Source organism: Sprattus sprattus, assembly GCF_963457725.1.
Source record: "Sprattus sprattus genome assembly, chromosome: 1".
In the NCBI taxonomy this organism is placed as follows: domain Eukaryota; kingdom Metazoa; phylum Chordata; class Actinopteri; order Clupeiformes; family Clupeidae; genus Sprattus; species Sprattus sprattus.
In genome coordinates this window covers 70,636,028-70,661,414 of record NC_137920.1, presented here as the reverse complement: position 1 = coordinate 70,661,414, position 25,387 = coordinate 70,636,028, and the positions used below count along the sequence as shown (strand labels likewise).

At 39.4% G+C, this 25,387-nt stretch overlaps 1 protein-coding gene across 1 annotated transcript; it reads right to left on the bottom strand.

The window, feature by feature from the left end:
- Positions 1-539: 539 nt before the first annotated feature.
- LOC308371490 (solute carrier family 22 member 7-like) lies at positions 540-24,942 on the bottom strand (the record flags this gene model as incomplete). Its single annotated transcript, XM_080846412.1, has 10 exons — positions 540-600; positions 18,444-18,650; positions 19,012-19,120; positions 19,265-19,479; positions 19,933-20,042; positions 20,141-20,261; positions 20,557-20,725; positions 24,089-24,243; positions 24,339-24,442; positions 24,562-24,942. The coding sequence occupies 10 exons, from the start codon at positions 24,940-24,942 to the stop codon at positions 540-542; spliced, it is 1,632 nt and encodes a 543-aa protein (XP_080702538.1).
- Between the last annotated feature and the right edge of the window lie 445 nt (positions 24,943-25,387).

The following is a 25,387-nucleotide window of genomic DNA, read 5'->3' as shown; positions in this document are numbered from 1 at the left end:
GTCTAGGTATAGTTAACCAAAACACGAGGAGAGTCCGGGTTGGAATCTGATTTACAGTAGCACAGAGAGTGACCACTACAGCAGTTGTCTATAAATGAACCCGGACATGTCCACAACCAACCTGTTAAGCACAGAAATGCCCATGTCTCTGTTCATCTGCCCTCTCCATATTTACACTGCTCTCTCCATCTCTACACTGCCCTCTCCATCTCTATCTCTACACTTCCCTCTCCATCTCTACACTGCCCTCTCCATCTCCATCTCTACACTTCCCTCTCCATCTCTACACTGCCCTCTCCATCTCCATCTCTACACTGCCCTCTCCATCTCTACACTGCCCTCTCCATCTCCATCTCTACACTGCCCTCTCCATCTCTACACTGCCCTCTCCATATCTATCTCTACACTGCCCTCTCCATCTCCATCTCTACAGTGCCCTCTCCATCTCTACACTGCCCTCTCCATCTTTACACTTCCCTCTCCATCTCTACACTGCCCTCTCCATCTCTATCTCTACACTGCCCTCTCCATCTCTATCTCTACACTGCCCTCTCCATCTCTACACTGCCCTCTCCATCAAACACGAAGGGATTCAGTCGGCTGTTACAAGAATGTGTTATTCACAGTAAAGCCACTGGTCAATAGTGTGACCTCACATCAGGGCCTCAGTCCCACAGAGGTGACAACTCTGCTGGTTTGGGTTCTGTGGTTTCATCTCTAGGAAGAACAAGAGCTCTAACACATTCTATCTGTGTGCTGAAACACTGTCCTTTCACACTGTCTTATGAGAGGTCATTACTGTGACCCCTGCCAGTCCTCTCTTACCAAGGACTGGATTCTGCTGCTGTCTTCTAGTAATCAGGCGATGTGGATGGGATATTGGAGCAAAAATAATCATAATAATACTAATGAACTTTTGAATGTAATTGTGATGTCACATGTATTGGTGAAACAAGAGGAGGTTTTTTATGTTTTGTGTACATATTTGACTGGTCGGTGAATAACTGGATGTAATGTTTCACAGGCCTCTAGGGGGAGCTCATCCAACATAAATGTCTTTTCTCAATCTAGGCCTACAGCTGGACAGTTGTTTGCTTTACTCCATAAATGAGTGATGAACTAATGAATTTTAAATGTAAAACAAGTTGAACTTTTTATATTTGAAAACAACAGTGTTATCAGAAGTGTTTTTGATAAATGTCCTTTACACTCACCAGCCACTTCAACCTTGCTAGTACCGGGCTGGACCCCCTTTTGCCTTCAGAACTGCCTCAATTCTTCGTGGTATAGATTCAACAAGGCGCTGAAAACACTCTTCAGATATTTTGGTCCATATTGACATGATAGTATTGCACAGTTGCTGCAGATTTGTTGGCTGCACATCCATGGAATGTCCCATTCCACCACATGCTCTATTGGATTGAGATCTGGTGAATGTGGAGGCCATTGGAGTACAGTAAACTCATTGTTCAAGTTCAAGCTTTGTGACGTGGCGCACTATCCTGCTGGAAGAAGCTATCAGAATATTGTTACACTGTGGTCATACAGGGATGGACATGGTCAGCAACAATACTCAGGTAGGCTGTGGTGTTTAAACGCTTGATTGGTACTAAGGGGCCCAAATTGTGCCAAGAAAATATCCCTCACACCATAACACCACCACCACCAGCCTGAACCATTGATACAGGCAGGATGGATCCATGCTTTCATGTTGTTTACGTCAAATTTTGACCCTACCATCTGAACGTCGCAGCAGAAATCGAGACTCATCAGACCAGGCAGCATTTTTCAAATCTTCTATTGTCCAATTTTGGTGAGCCTGAGTGAAATTGTAGCCTCAGTTTCCTGTCCTTAGCTGACAGGAGGGGCACCCTGTAAAAACGCCTTTCTTCCCCATTCTGGTGCTCGGTTTGAACTTCAGCAGGTCGACCATGATTACATGCCTAAATGCATTGAGTTGCTGCAATGTGATTGGCTGATTAGATACAGTATTTGCGTTAACGAGCAGCTCAACAGGTGTACCTTATAAAGTGTGTGTGTGTTTATATATATATACAGCCGCGGAAAAAATTAAGAGACCACTTCAAAATTATCAGTTTCTCTGGTTTTACTATTTATTGGTATGTGTTAAAGTAAAATGTACATTTTTGTTTTATTCTATAACCTACTGGCAACATTCCTACCAAATTTCAAATAAAAATATTGTCATTTAGATCATTTATTTGCAGAAAAATGACAATTGGTCAAAATAGCAAAAAAGATGCAGTGTCTTCAGATCTCGAATAATGCAAAGAAAACAAGCTCAGATTCATTTTTAAGCTACACAATACTAATGCTTTAACTTAGGAAGAGTTCAGAAATCAATATTTGGTGGAATAACCTTGATTTAAAATCACAACTTTCATGTGTCTTGGCATGCTCTCCACCAGTCTTTCATATTGCCGTTGGGTGACTTTATGCTACTCCTGGCGCAAGAATTCAAGCAGCTTGGCTTCTTTTCATGGCTTGTGACCATCCATCTTCCTCTTGATCACATTTCAGAGTTTTTTTTTATGGGATTCAGGTCTCGAAATTGGGCTGGCCATGACAGGGCCCTGATCTGGTGATACTCCATCCACACCTTTACTGGCCTGGCTGTGTGGCATGGAGCATTGCCCTGCTGGAAAAAACACTTCTCAGAGTTGGGGAACATTGTCAGAGCAAAAGGAAGCAAGTTTTTCTTCCGGGACAACTTTGTACTTTGCCTGGCTGAGGTTTGTAAAAGACCATAAGGATTGAACCAAAGCGGACTGGAGGGTCTCCTAGTTCGTCTTCTCTGATGAGTCCAATTTTCAGCTTTGCCCAACACATGGTCATCTGATGGTTAGACGGAGACCTGGAGAGGCCTACAAGCCACAGAGTCTTGCACCTACTGTGAAATTGGACTCATCAGAGAAGACGAACTAGGAGACCCTCCAGTCCGCTTTGGTTCAATCCTTATGGTCTTTTACAAACCTCAGCCAGGCAAAGTACAACGTTGTCCCGGAAGAAAAACTTGCTTCCTTTTGCTCTGACAATGTTCCCCAACTCTGAGAAGTGTTTTTTCCAGCAGGGCAATGCTCCATGCCACACAGCCAGGCCAGTAAAGGTGTGGATGGAGTATCACCAGATCAGGGCCCTGTCATGGCCAGCCCAATTTCGAGACCTGAATCCCATAAAAAAACTCTGAAATGTGATGAAGAGGAAGATGGATGGTCACAAGCCATGAAAAGAAGCCGAGCTGCTTGAATTCTTGCGCCAGGAGTAGCATAAAGTCACCCAACGGCAATGTGAAAGACTGGTGGAGAGCATGCCAAGACACATGAAAGTTGTGATTTTAAATCAAGGTTATTCCACCAAATATTGATTTCTGAACTCTTCCTAAGTTAAAGCATTAGTATTGTGTAGTTTAAAAATGAATATGAGCTTGTTTTCTTTGCATTATTCGAGATCTGAAGACACTGCATCTTTTTTGCTATTTTGACCCATTGTCATTTTTCTGCAAATAAATGATCTTAATGACAATATTTTTATTTGAAATTTGGTAGGAATGTTGCCAGTAGGTTATAGAATAAAACAAAAATGCACATTTTACTTTAACACATACCAATAAATAGTAAAACCAGAGAAACTGATAATTTTGAAGTGGTCTCTTAATTTTTTCCGCGGCTGTATATACAGTATGACTATGAGAAGCTTAGAGAGCAAGTGTTTACAAAACAAAAACCTCATTGTATTATAGCATTATAAGTGACTACTTCAGCAAGCACAGCCTACTCCCACATTACAACATTAAAGAGATTTGCTGCTGTCTAAAGAAAGAGATGATGATAGAATTTTCATTTTGGGGGAACTTTCTCGTGTTGAGATTAAAATAGCCAATCATCTACTTAAGAATGATATTTTGAGACCATTGAGATAACTTTGAGAAAATGTGCAGGCTGCACTGATTCAAACACCATGTTGTACTTCACAGTTTTTGTCTATATGTTTGTCATGCATTTGTATGCATGTATTGATTTGTTCCAGTGTGTCATGCAGTTTTTCATGCTAGCTTCCTCCAATAGACCTACTTTGAAGATTTTTATACACAGTTTGGTGTATAACTCAGTGTGCATCGTCTCTATATGGTTCTAAATAGTTGACAGTAGGGTCAGACGGTTCAAATCCCTTTTCTCAGACCAAAACAAACCACACAGGACAGGCCTCATACCCACAGACCACAACAAACAGACTGACCCAAAAAAAATGCATCCTTTGCTAACTTAGTGTGACATTTCTTTCAGAGATTGTGAAAACAGATTGGGTTGCAGGACAGGCAAGTAAAACATGTTGGTCTGTCATCATCCATTTGGCACGGTGTAACATGGAACGCACTCGTCACTTTTTACCCACATTCATGACATACGTACACTCACTGGCCCTACCTTGTTTTTGTTGTACATAATTACTGCATAAAATGAAGGAAATGTTTCTCATGTTGCATGCTAAGAGACTTGAAATGGGGCTCCACATATACTCTGTAGAATGTATTCAATTACATTCTGTTTCTTTTACATAGCACCAATAACAATTCTCTTTCTGTGCTTTACAGAGGGCAAGGTTGCCTTTTAACAGGAAGTAACCTTGAGCAGAACCTCAGCTCAGAGGGGGGACCCATCTGCTTGAGGCCGGCCCAGGAGAGGGATAGACAAAGGCAGGTCTCCCACAGACGTCCAGTGAGGAACCAAACCTGCCACACTGCCCCGATCACCCAAGGAAAGCCAGCTCTTCACAACATTTTTTTTTGTTTCTTTTCTTGCGTCTTATCAGAAACTTTTTACCATGGTTTTTCTTTCCTGTTGCTGTGAGTACCTCTCTTCAGCGCTCTCTTCTCCTGTTCAGCCAGACCTTGATTTCTGCGATGGATCATGGAATGGACAAAGAGACAAATAAGAGCAGGTGACACAAAGAACCATGAAAAAAGAAAACATGTTCCCCCTTAGACCCCTTTCCACTAGAATACAATGAGAACTTAGTTCCTTAGTTTGAAGTTGTATCTACTTTAATCAAATAAAACTTAAATCAACAGTGACTTCCTGCCACAGGTTTCACCCTCAACTACGTGCACACATACATGTTAGGCTTGTGCACGTCACACACACACACACACACACACACACACACACACACACATGTCTGGTCTTAAAGTGATAGACAACTCTGCTGGTGGGCTGATTAGCAGACATCTGAATGGAAACCACCTGTCAGGTGGCAGACGCTTGCAGCTCTTGCATTTGCAGGCCTGGTGTTTTTTCTGCTGGTCGGACAAAATGTTCTTCCTGTGGTGTGTTTTTTTTGCACGCAATGTAACCCCATTCCTCACTCGTAAGCACAGTCACAGTATAGTGAACCATGGACGCTACAGGCAGAATGAAAAGAATCCTTCTCTTGTTGCATGTTCTCTCCATGTCAGGTAAGGATGAAGTCTGTCTCTCTCTCTCTGTGAATGTGTCTGTGAGTGGTAGACAAAGGTTTGTTTACAGTAATACCCCTTTGGTAAGGTTATTGCATTATTATTATGGTTGAGACAAAGGAAAAGTATCAAAAACTGACAGTGATAGAATCTAATGAGCACGCCAAAATTTAAGAAGGGACCGGAAGACATAGTCAGGAGATCTGGTTTATTTATGTATTGTAGGATTGTCAAATTTATTGAAATGTACGATGTTCTTTTAGGTTGATTTTTTGGTGGATCAGCTTTCTTTTTCGCCACTGGTACTGAATCGCCAACCTTTGTATTTCACGTCACGAATGTATCCATAACGTCAATATTAGCCTATCGCTCACTACACTTTCATGCTCCGGGAACGTTTTTTTTTATTTCCCCGCTTCAATTAATACGCCGACATCAATCACGGTTTTCGCATCATTATTCCAGGTCACATCTTCATGTTAATACAGTGTTGTATAATGGTGAGGCTCCTATAATGTATAATGAATAATGGAGCAACGCGTAGGCTACAGGGTTAGTGTGGTAGAGAGAGAGAGCGAGAGCGAGAGAGAGCGAGCTAAAGAGACAGAGAGAATGGTGATGCGCACGGATAGATCAGATGTAGCGACCTGAGTAAAGTTGTGTTGCTGTAACGTTGAACTCAACCAGTGTGGAGAATAAATCCTTGGGCCAAATCAAGTAGCCATTAATTTGCTCATCAACCGCAGACAGACGGGGAAAGGGAGATGACAACATTAAGAAAATGTGCTGATGAACCCCGGAGTTCAGAATATATAACACTTCGGCCCTGGAGCAGTAAACAAAAGTCTCCCCTGTATTCTCCGACTAGGACTAGCAGGAAAGGTTAACCACAGACTAATTAATGCAATACAATACTTAATAGGCTAATTAAAACAATATTTCTTTGTTTGAGTCTGGTTTTCTAGTGCGATGGGGTTGTATGATTATTAATGGAAGGCATTGCAACGGTAAAATCTCCCATTCATCGCGTCCATTCGCGCCCCACCTGTCACGTCTCTGCGCCCCACCATTGGGGCACACCCCACACTTTGAGAAACACTGGGTTACAGTCAGACTATACAAAATGATGTAAGTACTTAGTTCATGTCTGTTACTACAGGAAAATAGCAATATTTGGTTCTAATCAACAAAGACTTCAAAAGTAAAGAAAATACATAGCTACCACAGCTGTAAGCCATCATTTATTAGTATTCACCCATGTCTGCTGCTGTAGCCCAAATGCTTCAAGATTCAAAAGTAAAGGAAATACATATTAGCTTCCATAGCTGCAAACATTTGTATGATTCAAATTCCAAAATGTCCTATAAAGGAGGCTACGATCAGGAAACCACAATAATATTGGCAGAGTAATAGATCATGCTGAAATGTCAAATGTGACATTTGTGAGACAGATGTGAGATATGTTTCATTTACGACTATTCATTTTCATTTTCCTTTGGTCCGGTAAACAGGTATGAGTTCTACAACCATGGTTAACATCTCTTCAAATGTGGGTAAGAATGTCAGGTTACCATGTGCTGTGAATTCAAACGATACCTTCGTTGTCCAGATACAATGGCAGAAACAGGTGGGTCAACACCGGGAGGAGCAAATTGTGGTCTACAGTCCAACTCATGGGGAAAGCAAATCAGCAGGTCGCAAGGGAAGATTGAAAGCCATTAAAAATGCTTTAAGTGGTCGGCCAGAGAGCTTTCATTTGGACCTGCAGGATCTGGAGCCACAGGACAGCGCTCTTTATGTTTGTGATATCAATACTTTCCCATCTGGAACCATCAGACAATATGTGAATTTGCAAGTCAAAGGTAAACCACTCTCTCTAATGCATGTTTCTGGAATCACCTTGATTTTATTTCTCTTTCACTGACTGTAAGGTCATTTACAATACTACCAGTCTTATACATCAATGTCCATAATTCTGCCATAATTACAATTATTGGAATTACCTAGCCAATACTCTATGGAGCTTCTACACATACAATACATACATGCAGTACAATATAATACAATAGGTGAGGGATACATAACAGGAAGAACAGGACAGGTCTGGTTTCGTCCTGAAGGGATTTATTTTCTAATACTGACCGGCGGACTATCCATTATGCCACTTTATTTTATGGTTACTTGCCAAAAGGATGAGACATTCATCCAAAATATCTCTTTTAAGTTATCGTGTTGCAGTTTCATGGCTTCTGTTGAGAAGAACATTGCTATTCAATATTTGGTATTCAATATTCTTTTTTTTCATTTGTTCAATTGTTTGTCAATATAGCTTGTTAAAATTAACAATGGCTATTTCATGATAAAAAAACACCTACATCAACCTACATTTTGGAACAAACAACAACAACCTGTGAATGACATGTCTCCTCCTACATTTACTCATTGACAGCTGAAGAGGATAGAAGTACGCCTGCTCTACCGACAACAACGGTGCCAGCCAGTCTTAGCTCAAGGCCGCTTGAGAAGACAACACCGTATCCAACCATGTCAAGTAAGTTAACTACATGCACACATACATATATAGGCTTGTGTACAAATGTGTACTGATACGGACTATACATTACACCACTTAATATATGGCCCAATATAATACAATACAATACATACATGTACATGCACACATACCTACATACATACACACATACTGTAAATACATAAATACATACAGTACATACTGTACATACATACATGCACACATGCACACATGCACACATACATACATACACATGCCCATTTCTAGAATCACCTTTCATAGAGATTTCATTACAATACTTCCAGTCTTATCCATCCATGTCCATGATTCTGCCATAATTACAATTACAATTATTGGGATTACCTAGCCAATACTCTATGGGGCTTTTGCACATACAATAGCTACATACATACAGTACAATACATGCAATACATTACAATATAATACAATAGGTAAGGGATACGTAACAGGACGAACAGGACAGGTCTTGTTTCATCCTTTCTGATACTGACCTGTGGAGTATCCATTATTTCACTTATACGCTTACTTGCCAAAACGATAAGACATTCTTCCAAAATATCTCTTATAAGTGATTGTGTTGCAGCATCATGGCTTCTGCTGAAAACCAATTTTTTTTTATTATTTGTTCAACCTTTGAATGACATGTCTCCTCCTACATTTACTCATTGATAGCTGAAGAGGATAGAAGTACGCCTGCACATCTACCGTCAACAGAAGTGCCTGCCCGTCTTAGCTCAAGGCCACTTGAGAAGACAACACCGTATCCAACCATGACAAGTAAGTTATACATGCACGCATACATACACACACACACACACACACACACACACACACACACACACACACACAAACACACATACACACATACATACATACATACATACACATGAACGTTTATATAATCACCTTTTATAAATATTATTTCTCTTTCCCCTACGGTAAGGTCATTTACAATACTACCAGTCTTATCGATCAATGTGCATGAGTCTGCCATAATTACAATTACTATTATTGGGATGACCGCGCCAATACTCTGTGGCGCTTCTGCACATACAATACATGCAATAGAATACTAACTACTTACTTACCGAGACTGAGGTCAGGCCGGGAAATATCGAACTGAGGCTTAAACGTATCGATCCAGCGATAGCGAGATTGATACGCCAAGGCCGAAGTTTGATATTTCCCGGCTTGACCAAACGGTCGAGGTCAGTAAATTGTTCATTATATGGCTTTTTTCGGTGCTTTCATTTTGTAAATGAAAAGAAATGGTAATTGTAAATGGAAAACATGTCGTTTTGTTTTGCTCTCAAGTGTTCTCACGACACAGTGTGTTTCAGGTGTTGCGTAGCAACCAATTACTTGCTTACTTCAAGTTACAATGATCAATAGAAAACGGACAACAAGGCTCAGCTAAAATGGCTTTAATTTGCAGTAAAGTTACATCACAAGTGATTCAAACTATAGTTTCTTGTCTCCTTCATCACTTTCATTAACAAATCTCTGCTTCTTCTGAATTTCCTCATTTGCTGTTGATGTTTTCATTTTCATCTGGATAGTTAAACTCAGACTGATTACTTTTGCTCATTTCACTTTCGTCAAAGGGCAATACGGATCCGTATTGACTGGTGAGGAGGGAAATACGTGGCTGGCATGACAACGCATTAGCCAATCCGAACGCTCATACTGTCGTTGCCATATAATAAAATATAATACATGAAGAGGACAGGTCTTGTTTCATCTGGAAGGGATTTATTTTCTGATACTGACTGGCAGACTATACATTATCCCACTTATTATATGCTAACTTGCCAAAAACAAAAGACATTCCTCCAAAATATCTTTTTAAGTGCTTGTGTTCAGCTTCATGGCTTCTGCTAAAAAAAAAACGAGTTATTCTATATTTAATATTCTTTTTTTTATTTGCTCAATTGTTTGTAAATATAGCTGGTTAAAATTAACATTGGCTGTGTACATGATGAAGAACACCTACATCAACCTACACTTTGGACCAAACAACAACGACCTTTGAATAACATGTCTCCTCCTACATTTACTCATTGATAGGTGAAGAGGATAGAAGTACGCCTGCACATCTACCGACAACAACGGTGCCTGCCAGTCTTAGCCCAAGGCCGCTTGAGAAGACAACACCGTATCCAACCATGTCAAGTAAGTTAACTACATGCACACATACATAAATAGGCTTGTGTACAAATATGTACTGATACTGACAAAGACTGATCCTGAAGAACAGAACAGGTCTTGTTTCGTCCTGAAGGGATTTATTTTCTGATACTGACCAGCAGACTATACATTATCCCACTTATTATATGCTTACTTGCCAAAATGATAAGACATTCTTCCAAAATATCTCTTTTATGTGATTGTGTTCAGTTTCATGGCTTCTGCTAAAAAAATCCTAGTTATTATTTAATATTCTTTTTTTTTATTTGTTCAATTGTTTGTCAAAATAGCTGGTTAAAATGAACATTGGCTGTGTACATGATGAAGAACACCTACATCAATCTTCACTTTGGACCAAACAACAACAACCTGTTAATGACATTGTCTCCTCCTACATTTACTCATTGACAGCTAAAGAGGATAGAAGTACGCCTGCACATCTACCGACAACAACGGTGCCACCCAGTCTTAGCTCAAGGCCTCTTGAGAAGACAACACCCTATCTAACCATTTCAAGTAAGTGAACTACATGCACACATACATATATAGGCTCGGTACAAATGTGTACTGATACTGACTACGACTGTTGAGGACTATACATTATCCTACTTAATATGTGGTTAATATATGGCACAATACAATGCAATATAATACATATAAGGTCTATCTATACATTACACCACTTAATATATGGTTAATATATGTGAAAGGCAGCATTGACCAAGATCCTGTCCATGGCATCTCAACAAGATCTTCCATTTGTTTGTTTTGTATCTAGTTCTAGTTAAAGGTCAGTCCACGATTCTTATCCAACTCATGGTCCACTAGCTGCCCATCCTGTGGGTGTGGGCTCTTTTGTTTGTACAAAGTCCTGGCTCTATAAATGGGAAACGAACCCAGTGGTTTGGACGGAGCCATTAACAGTTCCCGCCAATTAACACGTTGCTTTAGGAACACAAAAAAGAGGGGTGTAATTTAAATGGCTGTTGGACGACGTTTGGCCAATATTGCGATCGCCACCTTTAAGCCTCTTACCCTTAATATCCTAGGGTAGTGTGGTTGGCACAACATGCAACTCACACTGAATGTCTACACAGACATTGAAATATACTGAAGTGTTGAAAGTAGATCTCCTCTCTTTTCCAAGCTACAGTCTGCGGACGAAGATACTATCCATTTTTCTTCAGACCCGCCATTGTGACCATGCTCCTCATCACAGGATTTCTCTACTTCAGATGCCTCTTTCAGAAGAGGTCAGTTACCCCACAGACAATGAAACATAAAACATACCAAACACCATAGCATGTTTATACAACAAGACTATTTCGCTAACAGACATAGTTATTTTTTGGTTTTGTTGCAATGGCTTTCCTTTCATTCAGCTAACACAGCGATTTGAATCTGTTAATGTACATTTACATTTTGACAATGTTATCCAAAATAACCTACATTACAGTACAGATATACACTTATTTTATTTATTTATTCTAAATTAATTTGCTTATGTATTGATTATTATGCAAATACAACGACAATAAGGCTTTTCTATTCTAATCTATGTGTACCCCCTGGGTGTCAAACACTGTAATCTCAGTGTTTTGTCAACCTTGCTGTACCTGCTCAGCTATGGGAAAACATGTTTCACAAATAGAGGAGAGATATGGTTTTTGGTTTAACATCAGCGGCTAAACCACAGCCTGAAACATGAACATCATGAACATTTTAATACTTCACCAGTGCCCCCTACTGGGAATGTTAGGAATTAAATAGCCAACAGTAAACATCCTGATTCTCCAGAATGCCTCATTCTGTGTCAAACACAAAATAGTGAGTAAATCAGTAAGAACTCTGGTTTATTAAACACATTGAGAAGTATCAAATAGGCAGTACGTCAGTATGAACACTGGTTTATTCGACACATTTAGAAGTATTAAAATAGAAAGTAAATTAGTAAGAACACTGGTTTATTAAACACATTTAGAAGTATGTAAAGACGTATGTCAAGTCAAGACAACTGATAGCTGTTTTTGATGTCACTTTTTATGCAATACTGAATGATGTTATGACTATGACAGCCTAGATTGCAAGACATGAGATGTACCCGTGCATTGCTCCAACTATGAGGGGTATGCAGTAATGAGGGTCAGTAGACACACAAGCAAAGATTCTAATATATGTGTTCTTACTAAGTTTAAAATGTACAGTATATTTGTTTATTGTGTTAGCTGCTTTGGATAAAAGTGTCTGCGCTTCACCTTTAGAAGTTTAGTTTAACTTCAGCCTCAACTTCAGTGTTTACACATCTATGGTCCCAAGTGGCTGATTGAATATTTTCCTGTTTTTTTTTCTTCAGAATACCCAAGGAGCGTGTATGATGAGCAGAAATTGTACAATACCACACCTTTCTTGGCATAAATGTCTGCCAGGTGACTAAACAGGCAGGATTCTGATGTTTTTTCAAAGGCTCCATTGTTGGAGCGATTGGGTCCTTTCCTGCTAAACCTTTCGAGTCTAGACCTAATGTCTTGGAGACAAAGGGTCAGTAGAACTATGGAGTGAGTTCAAATAGAATAAACAACCTGATGTTTTGCTATCAACCATTGACATGAATGGAAAGTATCCTGTAGATGCACATATTAAGGTCAAGGTTGTGGTGAAATTGTCTTGATAACTGTGATAGTAATGTTCAATATGGTAGTGGTAGTGGTATGATACTGCTGCCACTGCCATTGTTGGCACAGTGCAAGGCAGAGATCACATAAGTGCCTGTAACTGTGGTGTGTTCACTGTATAAATGTTTTTTGTTTTTTTTAGGTGTTTGTATATTTCATGTGTCATTTTCTATGTGATGTTACAATGATGACTTTTCTATGATTGTTAGCAGTCCTACTAATGATATTTTTGGTGAAATAAAGCAGAAAAGAACTCCTACATAGTTGATGTTTGGTGTATGTGTGTACAGAGAGAACCCATCAGGACACTTTTTTCAAGTTTTATATAAATATATTAGAATTGGAGCATTGGAGAAACACCTACACTGCAACCTCATGTCTCCAAACATACCAGCCTGAATGTCATGTCCACCAGTTCATACTATATGCAATGTTATATGGACTGTGTGATCTAAGAAAATGTGTGCCGCCACATGCTTAATATACATTGGATGTTTTAATTTATTGAGAGATAGCTTAATATGGGGTGCCGTTTGTAAAATGTTGCACGTTCTAAAATCCTGCTCAGTTTTGGCACATTTAGCATTATAATACGGGGGAAAAAGCAAGACAATATTCACATGTCACCTTTTCAAACATTTAGAGAGAAATTGTTGTTTAAGTTGTTGTAAATAAATGTTAATGTTAATGTTAAATGTTATATGTAAATGTTATATATATATATGTAAATGATAAATGTAAACGTAAATATTAAATATAAACTTAAATGTTTAATGTTATATATAAATGTTAAATATAAGTGTTAAATGTAAATGTAAAATATAAATACTTAAATGTAAACGTAAATGTTAAATGTATATCTAAATGTTAAATGTCCGAATTATGTTCAGTCTACATTTAAGATTTGGCGCCAGAACATTACAATATTTACGGTAATTCGCTCGTGGAGCGGGATGTGGTGTTGGTTGCAGCACTTGTTCCCAATGTAGGTCGGTTTTGGAGAGCCGCCCTAACGCCAGCTGCAACAGCTTTCTCTATAAATAAAGCTAAATCTAATTCATTTGGACTTGCCATCTTGTTGTCTTGTCGTTATCTCGTGAATAAAAGACCGCGCTTTTCTCCATTCAAAAAACCCGTTGCTTCACGAGCGAATTACCGTAAATATTGTAATGTTCTGGCGCCAAATCTTAAATGTAGACTGAACATAATTCGGACATTTAACATTTAGATATACATTTAACATTTACGTTTACATTTAAGTATTTATATTTTACATTTACATTTAACACTTATATTTAACATTTATATATAACATTAAACATTTAAGTTTATATTTAATATTTACGTTTACATTTATCATTTACATATATATATATATAACATTTACATATAACATTTAACATTAACATTAACATTTATTTACAACAACTTAAACAACAATTTCTCTCTAAATGTTTGAAAAGGTGACATGTGAATATTGTCGTGCTTTTTCCCCCGTATTATAATGCTAAATGTGCCAAAACTGAGCAGGATTTTAGAACGTGCAACATTTTACAAACGGCGCCCCATAGCTTAACTTGGACTATGACTTTAACCAAAGTCATTGTGCCATACCATGGGTACCTGGTGTGCTGTGTCAGTGGCACAAACTCCATTCTCAGTATTAGAAGTCAGTGCACCACCAATGTTGCTTTAAAGCAAAGTCCCCCAGCTACTGTAAAGACGTTTGAAATTCACCCTAACCTTATTCTTTCTGTAGTATTGGATATTGTGTGTATGTCTAATGTCCATTATGGTGTAGTAGTCCAAGATACTGGACACTGTGCAGATATAACATAATGTGGTCACATTCAGTCATACCCTCAAATTTACATTCATGTGATTGGCTAAAATTGGCTGCAGAGAATGCCCTTCTGAAAATTCTGCATTTTCACAAATGGTGAACGGTTTGTAAATGCATTTTTGTTAGTCTGTAAAATAAATAAACGTATTAACATTTGTGAATCACAGGACATTCATATGTGAATCAGGAAATGCCTTTTTGAATCGTGTGACATTTATTCATTCATTGACATTTAATCCCGGAGATTTAGACGTGTCCCCCCCCTACCATAAGGTCACCCCTAGCTAGCTCTCGTGAAAGCAATATACCCCCCGGAATTACTCTCTGAAATGTTACCATGTATTGTCCCCCCCACAATAAAATGGAATCTCTGCCCCTGCCCACCACTATATCCTATGGCAATGAAAGTTGGTGATTTCATTGGGCCTGACTTCAACAATGATAGGATGCTTAATGGTCTCATCTACACCTAAGACAATAAAAAAACTGAAATGTTAAGAACACTGAAAAGTCCTACTTAAAAGCGAGGTTCTCGTTTCTGGTGAAAGGTTTTTGAAGTTTGAGTGCACACATAGGGGATTTGTGAGCACCTCACCTTCAGTACGTATATGCCTATGATAGACACTTTATATATATATATATATAAATCAGTGATTTATGATTTACATGATCTTACAAATCTGCAGCACAGGACGATCTTGCAAGCTACCAGACACTGCTGGCCTCCTTCTCATCCAGCATCACTGCTGCTAAGAAGACTTTTTTCAATGACAAGATCAACAGTGCAACTGATGCTCGGAAACTATTCTCCACCTTCAAAACTCTGCTCTACCCTCCTCCTCCTCCCCCAGCTACTCAACTCACAGCTGATAACTTTGCTTCCTTTTTCACAGAGAAAGTGGCAGCCATTGGGAAACAATTCGACCAACTGTCTGCCCCCCCCCTAAAGGTGCAACCATCAATGGCTCATCTTTTCCTTCTTTCATCCCTCTCACTGAGAGTGAGGTCTCAAAAATCCTAACAGGTAGCCGTCCAACTACGTGCCCGCTGGACCCCATCCAACATCCTTCAACCCATATCCCCTGCCATCTTACCGGCAATAACACAGGTGATTAATGCCTTATTTAATTCTGCAACATTTATTGTTTCATAACAGTTTTTAATTGTATTGATATATTTTCTATTAATTTCATAGTAAACTAATTTACGATAATTTCTTTTGAACAAAGTAATTATGGAAATGTTGCATTATTAAACTACAGTATTATATACAGTTTACTGTTCCACTTTAACGGTTTTAAAAGTGAATCGCTGTCCTTTTTCATAAATCCTCAATTAAATGGTTGCAAATCAAATCTTCTTCTTCCACTGACTGAATTTCACATACCCTTATTACATGTCACCCAGTGATTGTAGGTCATCTTGTAACTTTTCAAGGACAAAGCTTAGCAGCAAAACTTGATATCAAAAGAAATTGTGAATGCTAAATGTGTTAGTACCATATTGGTGTGAGGTGGAGTACTATGGTTGACCTTTCTTGGTATTGCAGTTTCAAAAGTCCCACCATAATCTGCAATCAATCATTTCTAAATGTTTTTTTTTTTTTTTTTTTTTTACCCTGCGAATGACCCACAGGACGACTCCCAATCACCCACACACAAAAAAAAAATCAGGCTCAGGATTTTTTTTTTGCTCTTACCCCTGTAACTTGTCTCTCCAACAATTTTGTTAATGTTAAAATCAAAATGTTAATGTTACCGTCTGTAAAATTGCACGCTGAGCTATCCTAGCTAACGATAGCATACGCAAACAAGTTGCCAGGAGCTTATTTTAAGCTATGTAGCATTTTGTGAATGGGCAACCTCCTCCCAAGTATCCCAAAGTATTCATAAGGCACAACCTGAGAGCAATAACCTGGCGATCTGATATAAAGCCATAGCATTACATCAGGATCATCCTGGATCATCATTTTACAAGCTACATTTCACCACAGTGACTGTGAAATACTTTCAGCAACCAGCACGCACATCCCTTGAACACTAAGGTTACTAGCAGCTATCTTGCTTCACACTGCTTCGTTAGTATAGATCTAGATTGGCAACATCCTAGCTAGCTAGCTACCTAGATAGATATCTCTCCAGAGACGGAATAAAGGATAATAATAAATAATCTTTGTAGGTTATTAGCTAGCTTGAAATATTGTATACAGATTTTACCCAGCGGTGAAAGAACAGACTAGTCTACAAGGTTGGGCTGGTTGCATTTAATGAAGAGGTCGTGGGGTTTCTGATTTTTTTGATTGAGACCTGTATGCTTTTGCTTCGATTATTGTTGTGCCTCCTTCGTTGTTGATCTTAATGTTTTGGATATATCCTTCCACTGCATATGTCGCTTTTGCCTTGATCCGGAGGATATCGCGGAGATACTACTAAAAAAAAAATCATTGACACTGACAGACATAGTGCTTGCCCCCGTCCTCGCCATGCTTATGGGTTGACAGTCCTTGGAGTTTTGTCGACGTTGCAAGTAAGGGGGCGGGGCTTTTGCAAACGGTCAATTGTGGGTATATTGGAAGCTCATTCTGTACATGCATTTACAAAATGAACGCATTAATCCTGTAATTTAATCATAACACGTTAACACGTTATTTTTTCACAGCTCTAGTTTTTAGTTCTATTTTGGTTCATGCCATATAAATGTGATCGATTTGTTTTGTTCTTGGGTTATTCTGCTTTGCACAGAAGCCATGAGAACTGAATGAATTGAGCTTATGTGTAATTTAATGGACACCTACTTTACTGTAATATGAACTGAATGAATTAAGCTGATGTTTTATTTAATGGAAACTAACTTTACTGTCATTTAGCAGTTTTTTTTTTTTTTTGCAATTTGACCAAAGGTCAGAAACATCCAACCAAGCCGACAACTCTTTCATCAGTGATGAATACAGTATTTTCATTGACTTGTATGTTAATTTAATTCAATTCAACGAAATATTTATATAGCACAAAAACAATAAAATTGTCTCAAGACGCTTGATTGAACAGACTCTGGTTCCCTCTCTCACTCTCTCTACAAATGCGAGCCTCCACCCCGGCTTGCCTCGTTGGGTTTATCCCCCCCCCTCCCCCCAAAGCCATAGTGGCACATGTGTTATTTATGGTAACCCCACCCCCACACCCCTTTAGTCTTCTATCTGACAAACTGGTTCCAAGACTGATTCACTTTTTTGACTTTGCAAAGATTTTTATTTTATAGGTGACAAGGGCAAGGAAAAACTCCCTCTTAAAATCGAAACCTTACAAGTGGTCCTGGTTTCCTCACAGATAGTGTTTTGATTTTCCCTTCAGTCTACAATTATACTGTACATGTGTCTGAGATGAAAGACGCTTGGGTCATCATAATCCATTTTGTGTTTCTTCCATCTTCGTAACTGGAACTCCAACTGGGTCATCCCTATAATTAAAGACTGTTCTATAAACATCCATAGATGAGTAATGCTTTGTGTAAATTCAGAACTATTTAAGATTGTTTTTTTTAAACAGAAAGATGGCACAAATCAATTCGTTTGATATGGAATATTGCAGAAATATGGATCGCAAAAATCAAAACAACTCAAAATATCTCAAAACACAATGTTAATTTCATAGAACTAATACCTTAATGGCTTTGACTTGAATCAAAAAATACTCCAATGGTGGGTATCGGGAGTACCTCTTTTCTTCAATATCCTCAATGGTTTCTGGGAGACACTTGCCCCGCGTCTCTGGTAGAAAGCTGGCGGATAGGCTGGTGGAAATAGCAATAGAGCACAGGACGACCTGGGAAAGGCTCGTCCAGACATCCTCTAAGAGCAAAATCAGAGGAGCTGCAGCCACACCTAGCCATCCCATGGAGGAGCTGTACCCCAATCCATTTTGCCTTTGTCGAATGATGCAGTGGACAAGAAAATGTAGTTGTAATGACAGCACTCACAACACAGAATGCATACAGATGACAAGAGGTCCCTTTGATTTCAATGTAACCCTTGAAGGGCACGAGAAGTTTATACCAAATTAATCAAACTTGCAGGATTGAATGTAAAATGTAGGCCTTTGAACTGTTGAATGTGGTAAGCCATTCATGGTTATGGAATTAAAACAAATTGTATAATTCCCAGAAATCCACAAAGGCTGGCAACACTGTAATGACTGCAAAATCACAAATTACAGTTACTTTCAAACAGGCCCTCTCGATTAGGGTATAGATTACATATGAGATTAAGAGGTATGCTCTCATTCACCTGATAACTGTGGGGTAGAGCTCTGACGTATATAGAACCACTGTACCAAAAGACATGTCCGAGAACGTTTTAGCCAGAACTGCTACTATGGTCCGAACCACTCGTTGCTCTGCCACAGAGACAGAGTAAGACAAACAGTCTTTAATGTCCCAATTTACAGTACAACATGCTAAAAACAAGACAGACTTAAACTATGTCAACTCAAACGGACATTATACAATGATCTATACAAACAAAAATCACAATATTTTACCTTTGGATATAAATATGTTGATGCCAAGACAGACACCTGTGAGAAGGAGGGATCCAGCTTGAGTCTTACGACGGCCAAACTTCTCCAGTAGGTAGAACACAGAGAGTTTGGCAGGAATTTCAACAGCAGCATATATGAACTGGGTGAGGTACAAATTTACTCCAAAGCCTGTGATATTAAAACCAATCCCATAGGCTGTTGAAGCTACACCAAACCTGACATTGGAGGAAAGGAATGTCATAAGGCATATTGGATACAACATTCCCAAGATATCAGTCTGTGCATAGGATTCAGTATTAGCAAGGCTTTTGTCTACAGGTGATTTGGAACTAACTGACCAAATTGTTTCCAAATGAAGAATATCCATTCTTTATTTTTCACTAGTGTTCTTAAATAACTACTTTTGCCAAGATGTTACTTCTAAAGAACCACCTAAATCATCCTCATCGTACTGAAGGGTCGAGTTAGACCCAACACACAACACTATCTTAGAAGATATATGGTGCTGAATGGTTCTCTGTCCTGGTAAACTGGTGAGGTTGGAATACCCACACAGCTAATATGGGGTAAGAGAGGAACTGATCCAATCTACGCAGACAAAATCTTTCACACTTTCTCTAGTCAGAAATAAAGTCCCTTTTTTCGGAGAAGTTTATATTATCTCATACCATGTTATGCCTGTTAACATTGCCAGTTTTCTCATCTTGGGAGTCCTCACGAGATCCAAATATGAGTACTTTCTACTTCCTTTCTCAGCCCCCACAATTGAGGCAAGACTCTAAATAGGTGAAAAGATCAAGCGAGAAACTGTAATTAGAAATGGATGGGTACGTGGCTGAAACTCTGGTTTATGACCAGGAAGGTTGTCACACCAACCTCTGCGTTGGTTGATGAGGTGACCTTTCCCTTGTTCATCATGGAACCTTTCTGAAGGTAATACTGGGCCTTCTCCAGCTGCCCATTGGCAATTAACCATCTGGCTGATTCTGGGAACCACCTAAGAAAATGGAAAATGCTGAATCTAGTTGCCATTCCTTACAGCAAATTAAAGTCAATGAGTGACTTGAAATTATGGTTCAAACTTAACCTTTCATTAGTTTAGGTGAATACATTTTACATTCATTAGAATTCTCTGATTCTTTCCTTGTGAATATATAAAAATAGTTTAGAAAACTCACCTTTTTCGACAGCAGTTTGGGCATTTGGAATTATTAATATTTTGTTGTTTAGTTAAATACTATAACTATAACTACAGCTATCTCTCATGTCTATCACTTTCATATGATGGTCACCTCCAAGATATGATGGCTGGAATAAGTGGGAAGGTGACGGCTAAGGTGAGCCATCTCCAGTCTCTAACACCATATGCAATGAGAGGGAAAATGAGTCCCCCATACGTCCATGACAAGCTGTCAACCAAACCCACCAACTTTCTGCTTCCAATATCCACCCATTCCACATCTGAGAAAGACAATTATGCATGTATAAGAACTGAGGTAAGATTGTTCCAAAGAAAACAAACAAGAATAAATTGTTCATGCAGTATCTGCCTGTTTTCACCCTAAGCCGCAGTGTGTCTGTCATTGTTGTGCACTTACTTATTTTGTAACATTTAATTTACATAATACTTTTCAAACATTTGTTTATGAACTATTATGGAACATTATGGACTATTAGTTAATGTTGCTGTACAAAGATAGACGATGGGTGAAAGGGTTGATGATCAGTATACCCGGAAGTTATACTAATTTAGGATGGGTTATCGGTTGGTCACATGACCAGAAGAGAAAAACTATCAGTATTCACAGAAGAAATATTCACCTGTAGTGCAGGGGTCGGCAAGTAAAGTGGGCCGCGGGCCAGTATTTTTCCTCGCCACTAGGTGGCGGGCCAGAGTCTGGGTTGCTGCCAATTTAGACGCTGCGATAAGTGCCCCTTAAGTGAACTAGCAACAACTAGGGCTACATAGAGAATGGGTAGGTCTACTCAAAATAACTAACAGGGCTCTCAAGTGTCACGCATTGAGCGTCACAGTCACTCATTTCGGTCTATTGTCACGCACTCCCGCCACACATCGTATTTCTCACGCTGAAAAAAAACCCTAGGCTATTTAATGTGCCGCAGCGCGCCAACATGACCTTGACTGCCCTCACCATGGAGGAATCAAGCACGTCTCACCGAATTCCCTGCAGTTCTGCCGTGAGGTGTCACTTATCAGCCAATCAAAAAAAAAAAATGGGCTAGACAATAGCCAATCAGAAAAAAACATGTATTTTGTATCAGTTGTATCTGGGTAAGATTTAATCCAGCAACCAGTGAAAATAAAGCATCCTGGAATTGCGTGCGACTGACCTTCCGAAAGTTTCTACAAGGAGTAAGTCGTCTCCTGTTTTAATGTTAAGACAAATTCACAATGGTTTGACACAAGCAATGACAACTTGACTGCAGTTCACTCTTTTTCCTTTCTTAACCTTTCCTTCTTAACCATTTCATGCAGTTATAAGTTGAAGTGTCTTTCAGAAGATTCTGAGTTTGGGGATTCGTTGAGTAGTTATACTTTTATGGAAGATCAACAAAGGGAGGCTGTGAATGGATAGTCTGATGTTACAAGGAAGTAGTTATTATAGTCTTCTTATAGTTATTATAGTTTTCCTCCCATTTTCTGATGTCTCAATGATTGAGCATGGCCATCATTAAGGAGCACATCCCCTTGTCAACTTGCCACTATTTTGGGTTTTCATTTCTTCCTCCTTCTGCAAATTATGACAGGTGCCACAGCTGTATGTGCAGGTTGTGTAATGCTTCCTCAAAGTGTTCTTGGTAATGCTCAAACTTGCGAAATGGCAGAAATTAAATGCATAGAGGAATAACATGAAAATATCTACGTGCTTAAAGCCTGCCCTTAGGGGGGGATAAGCGATTTATTGCTAAAGTTTGTGTGGTGATGGTGTCTTGTATAATTTAATTAATTAGGGGCAGCCATGGGCTACAGGGGCAGCCGTGGCCTACTGGTTAGGGTTTCAGGCCGGAAACCATAGGGTGGCCAGGTCGTTCCCCGACCAGTAGGAAAAATGTGGGCGGGGGAAGTGGTAAACCACTGCTCTCCCATGCCCACTTCCACGGCTGAAGTGCCATTGAGCAAGGCACCTAACCCCGATCACTGCTCCCCGGGCGCCACTAATGGCAGCTCACTGCTCCGGGTTAGTGTGTAACCTCACTGTGTGTGTGTGTGTCACTTCCCTGGATGGGTTAAATGCAGAGGTGAATTTCAGAGTGTGTGTGTCTACACCACCTCTGCCATAGAGAGGACTTTCACTTTCACTTTTCATTACTGGCCTTATTCAAATTTCTTATCTTATTCAAATTTCTGTAAAAACATATTGGTTACATTACATAAATTGACCTATTAGGTAGATGAATGCAATGAGTGATTTATGACATGATAAATCAAGTAAGGATGATTCACAGTGGAAGTTAAACAAATAGCCTGAAAGGTAGGGACAGAGTATCTGTGCATACACACACAGACACACATATGACACTGTTGAATCATCAACAAAGTCCAATGGAAAAAGCCATTGGCAAAGCCTTCTAGTCGGACCAGTGAGACATGTTCCAACGTTCCAAAAACCCTACTGGCTTCCAGTAAACGTACCATCCTTTTAATTAGTTCTGTGGAACACAATGTTCCTGGCTCAAGTTCAAAAATTTGTTTTGATGTTTCCACAAATGAGCATATTGGTGTTCTATCTGCCGCCAAGACAACTCCTGGGTGTGCCGACCATCAAGGTGTGCTGGTTGTGTAATGCTTCTTCAAAGTGTTCTCTGTAATGCTCAAACTCGCAAAATAGCAGATATTAAATGCATACGACAGGGGCGGGGCAGGCGGAATACGGAATGGGGGCTTGACCGGGGGGTTAGGGTTAGGGTTAAAACTTGAGAGCCCTGAACTAATGATAATAAACCATGTGAATGAGCCCATTGGTGGTCTGTTTGAATCATTTAATTATTTTAATAAACTCTATCTTAGCCCCCTCTGTCAATATAGCCTTGCCTATTGTAAATATTAGCAGTGCTGGACTACTTTTAACATTGACCCTCCCAATTAGACCTAGGCTACTACTTGGAATCTATCTTAGGCTACTTTTATTTCAAAATAGTTGGTTGACGCACCTCCTTACAATGTAACAATGTGTATTGATTGGGGAAAATAGCGTGCAGGACTGAGATTACACATAACAAACAAACATAATCAATGGGTTTTTACGTGAGTAAGGTTAGATAACAGTAGCTTACGAAAGCTAATTAGGCAAGCAAGCTCACACTAGTTCCTATACAAAGTATGGTTAGCTTACGCTAGCACCCTCACACACACAGAGACAACTTGCAGGCATTTCATTTGGTAATTTGGGTGTTCATAAAAAGTGCCATTATGTAGCTCAGAGGACTTATTTGATATGGCCATTATATATCATTATAGCAATACATTTCAATAACATGTAGCATGATGTATACGAAGAAGTGTGCAAGGGGCTTAGCATTTCTAGGCTACTACTTTAGTGTGCTATATTTTTAATATTGCGCATAATGTTACAGCCAGTAAGAAGAAGGCCTTGATGTTCAATGTGTGTGACATGTTACCATCATTAAACCCCAAGAGAAATAAACAGCCAAGCCAAGAGGGCAAAAGTTGGACTGCCAACCTAATTCTTAGTTTACTTACACTAGCTTACTAACTGGATTGAAACTGAAAAAAAATCTTTGAAATAAGCCCTGGAAGTGAAACAATGTGGAGGGTTAAAAGGAAGAAATTAGAGGACTTACTAAGCACTGAGGGGATAATGAGGATGCCTGTGATGCTAAAACCAGTAAGGAATCTCAGCACAGCAAACATTGTGTAGGAGTTGGAAAAGGCACTGATCAATGCAAAGCCCATCGCTGATACATATGAGACCAACAGCATTGTCTTGCGCCCATACCTGCAGATATAAATGTAATTAGACAGTTTCCTCCTTTTTATCTGTAATGTGGCAGGTCTTATTTTAAAAAAATCACTATATTCCAAAAACTATACCAGTCACTTAGAATTCCAAAAGTAACAGCTCCAAACATGACCCCTATGAAGAAAATGGTGGTTGTGGCTTTATTCAACCCTTTCTTTTCACACACCAAGTCCCACTAAAAGAGAAAAACGGCACGTTACAGAGAAAGACAAAAATATCAAATTCCTCCTGCATGGTTGAGTGACTGTTCAAATCATAGACAGAATATGGAGTTGGGTCAAGCATTGCTTTTACCTCAGAGGCCAGGGTGCTTTTGAAAGTGCTGTTGTCATAAACCCATCCATTCCGACATCGTTCTGCAGGAAGGTCAGTGGCGTTGGAAGAGTTGAACAGCAGGTGGAACTGGGGCTCTGAGTACATAAGACAGGAAGAGGGTGTCCCATCTGCCTCTGCTGGAATACTGACAACCAGTTTCTGCTCACCAGTGAGATTCCCAAAGACACCCTCAGTATCGAAACCACTGATGTCACAGTGATGTGAAGGAACTACCGCTATGAAGTTGGTTAACATGAAGTGACAAGGTAAGGTGAAACGTCCCAGAACGCTAAGGCTCAGTAACAACTTCTGGAATCGTCCAAACCCATTGATTTCCAACAGAATATCCTCAAACTTCATCTTGCTATCAGAAGTGCACAACGCCTCAAGACAAGCAGAATGCTGAGTATTAGTCTTGCCACAGTTATAGATATTCTTCACTGACCACTGTTTCTCTTTTGTTCCTTCTCATACAGCTACATCTTAATGGTTGATCCCACCTCGTACTACCAGGACGGCCGAGTCTGAATACCCACACATTGTTTCATTTTCGTGTAACTCCTTCAGAGATAGGAACGCCCCGCCCTCCCAGTACTCATTAGGCTGAGGCAGTGGAGGTTCTTCAATACATAATTTCAAACAGTGATAACAACAGGCATGCTTAATTTCACTAATTTCACTCTTGAATTCTCAATTTGCTTTTAATAGTTTGGAATTAAGTCAATAAAATCAATAATAAATGACTAAACATCATTCTCATAAAATATTAATAAGAAGTAAAAATATATGCTTATTATCCTCACTT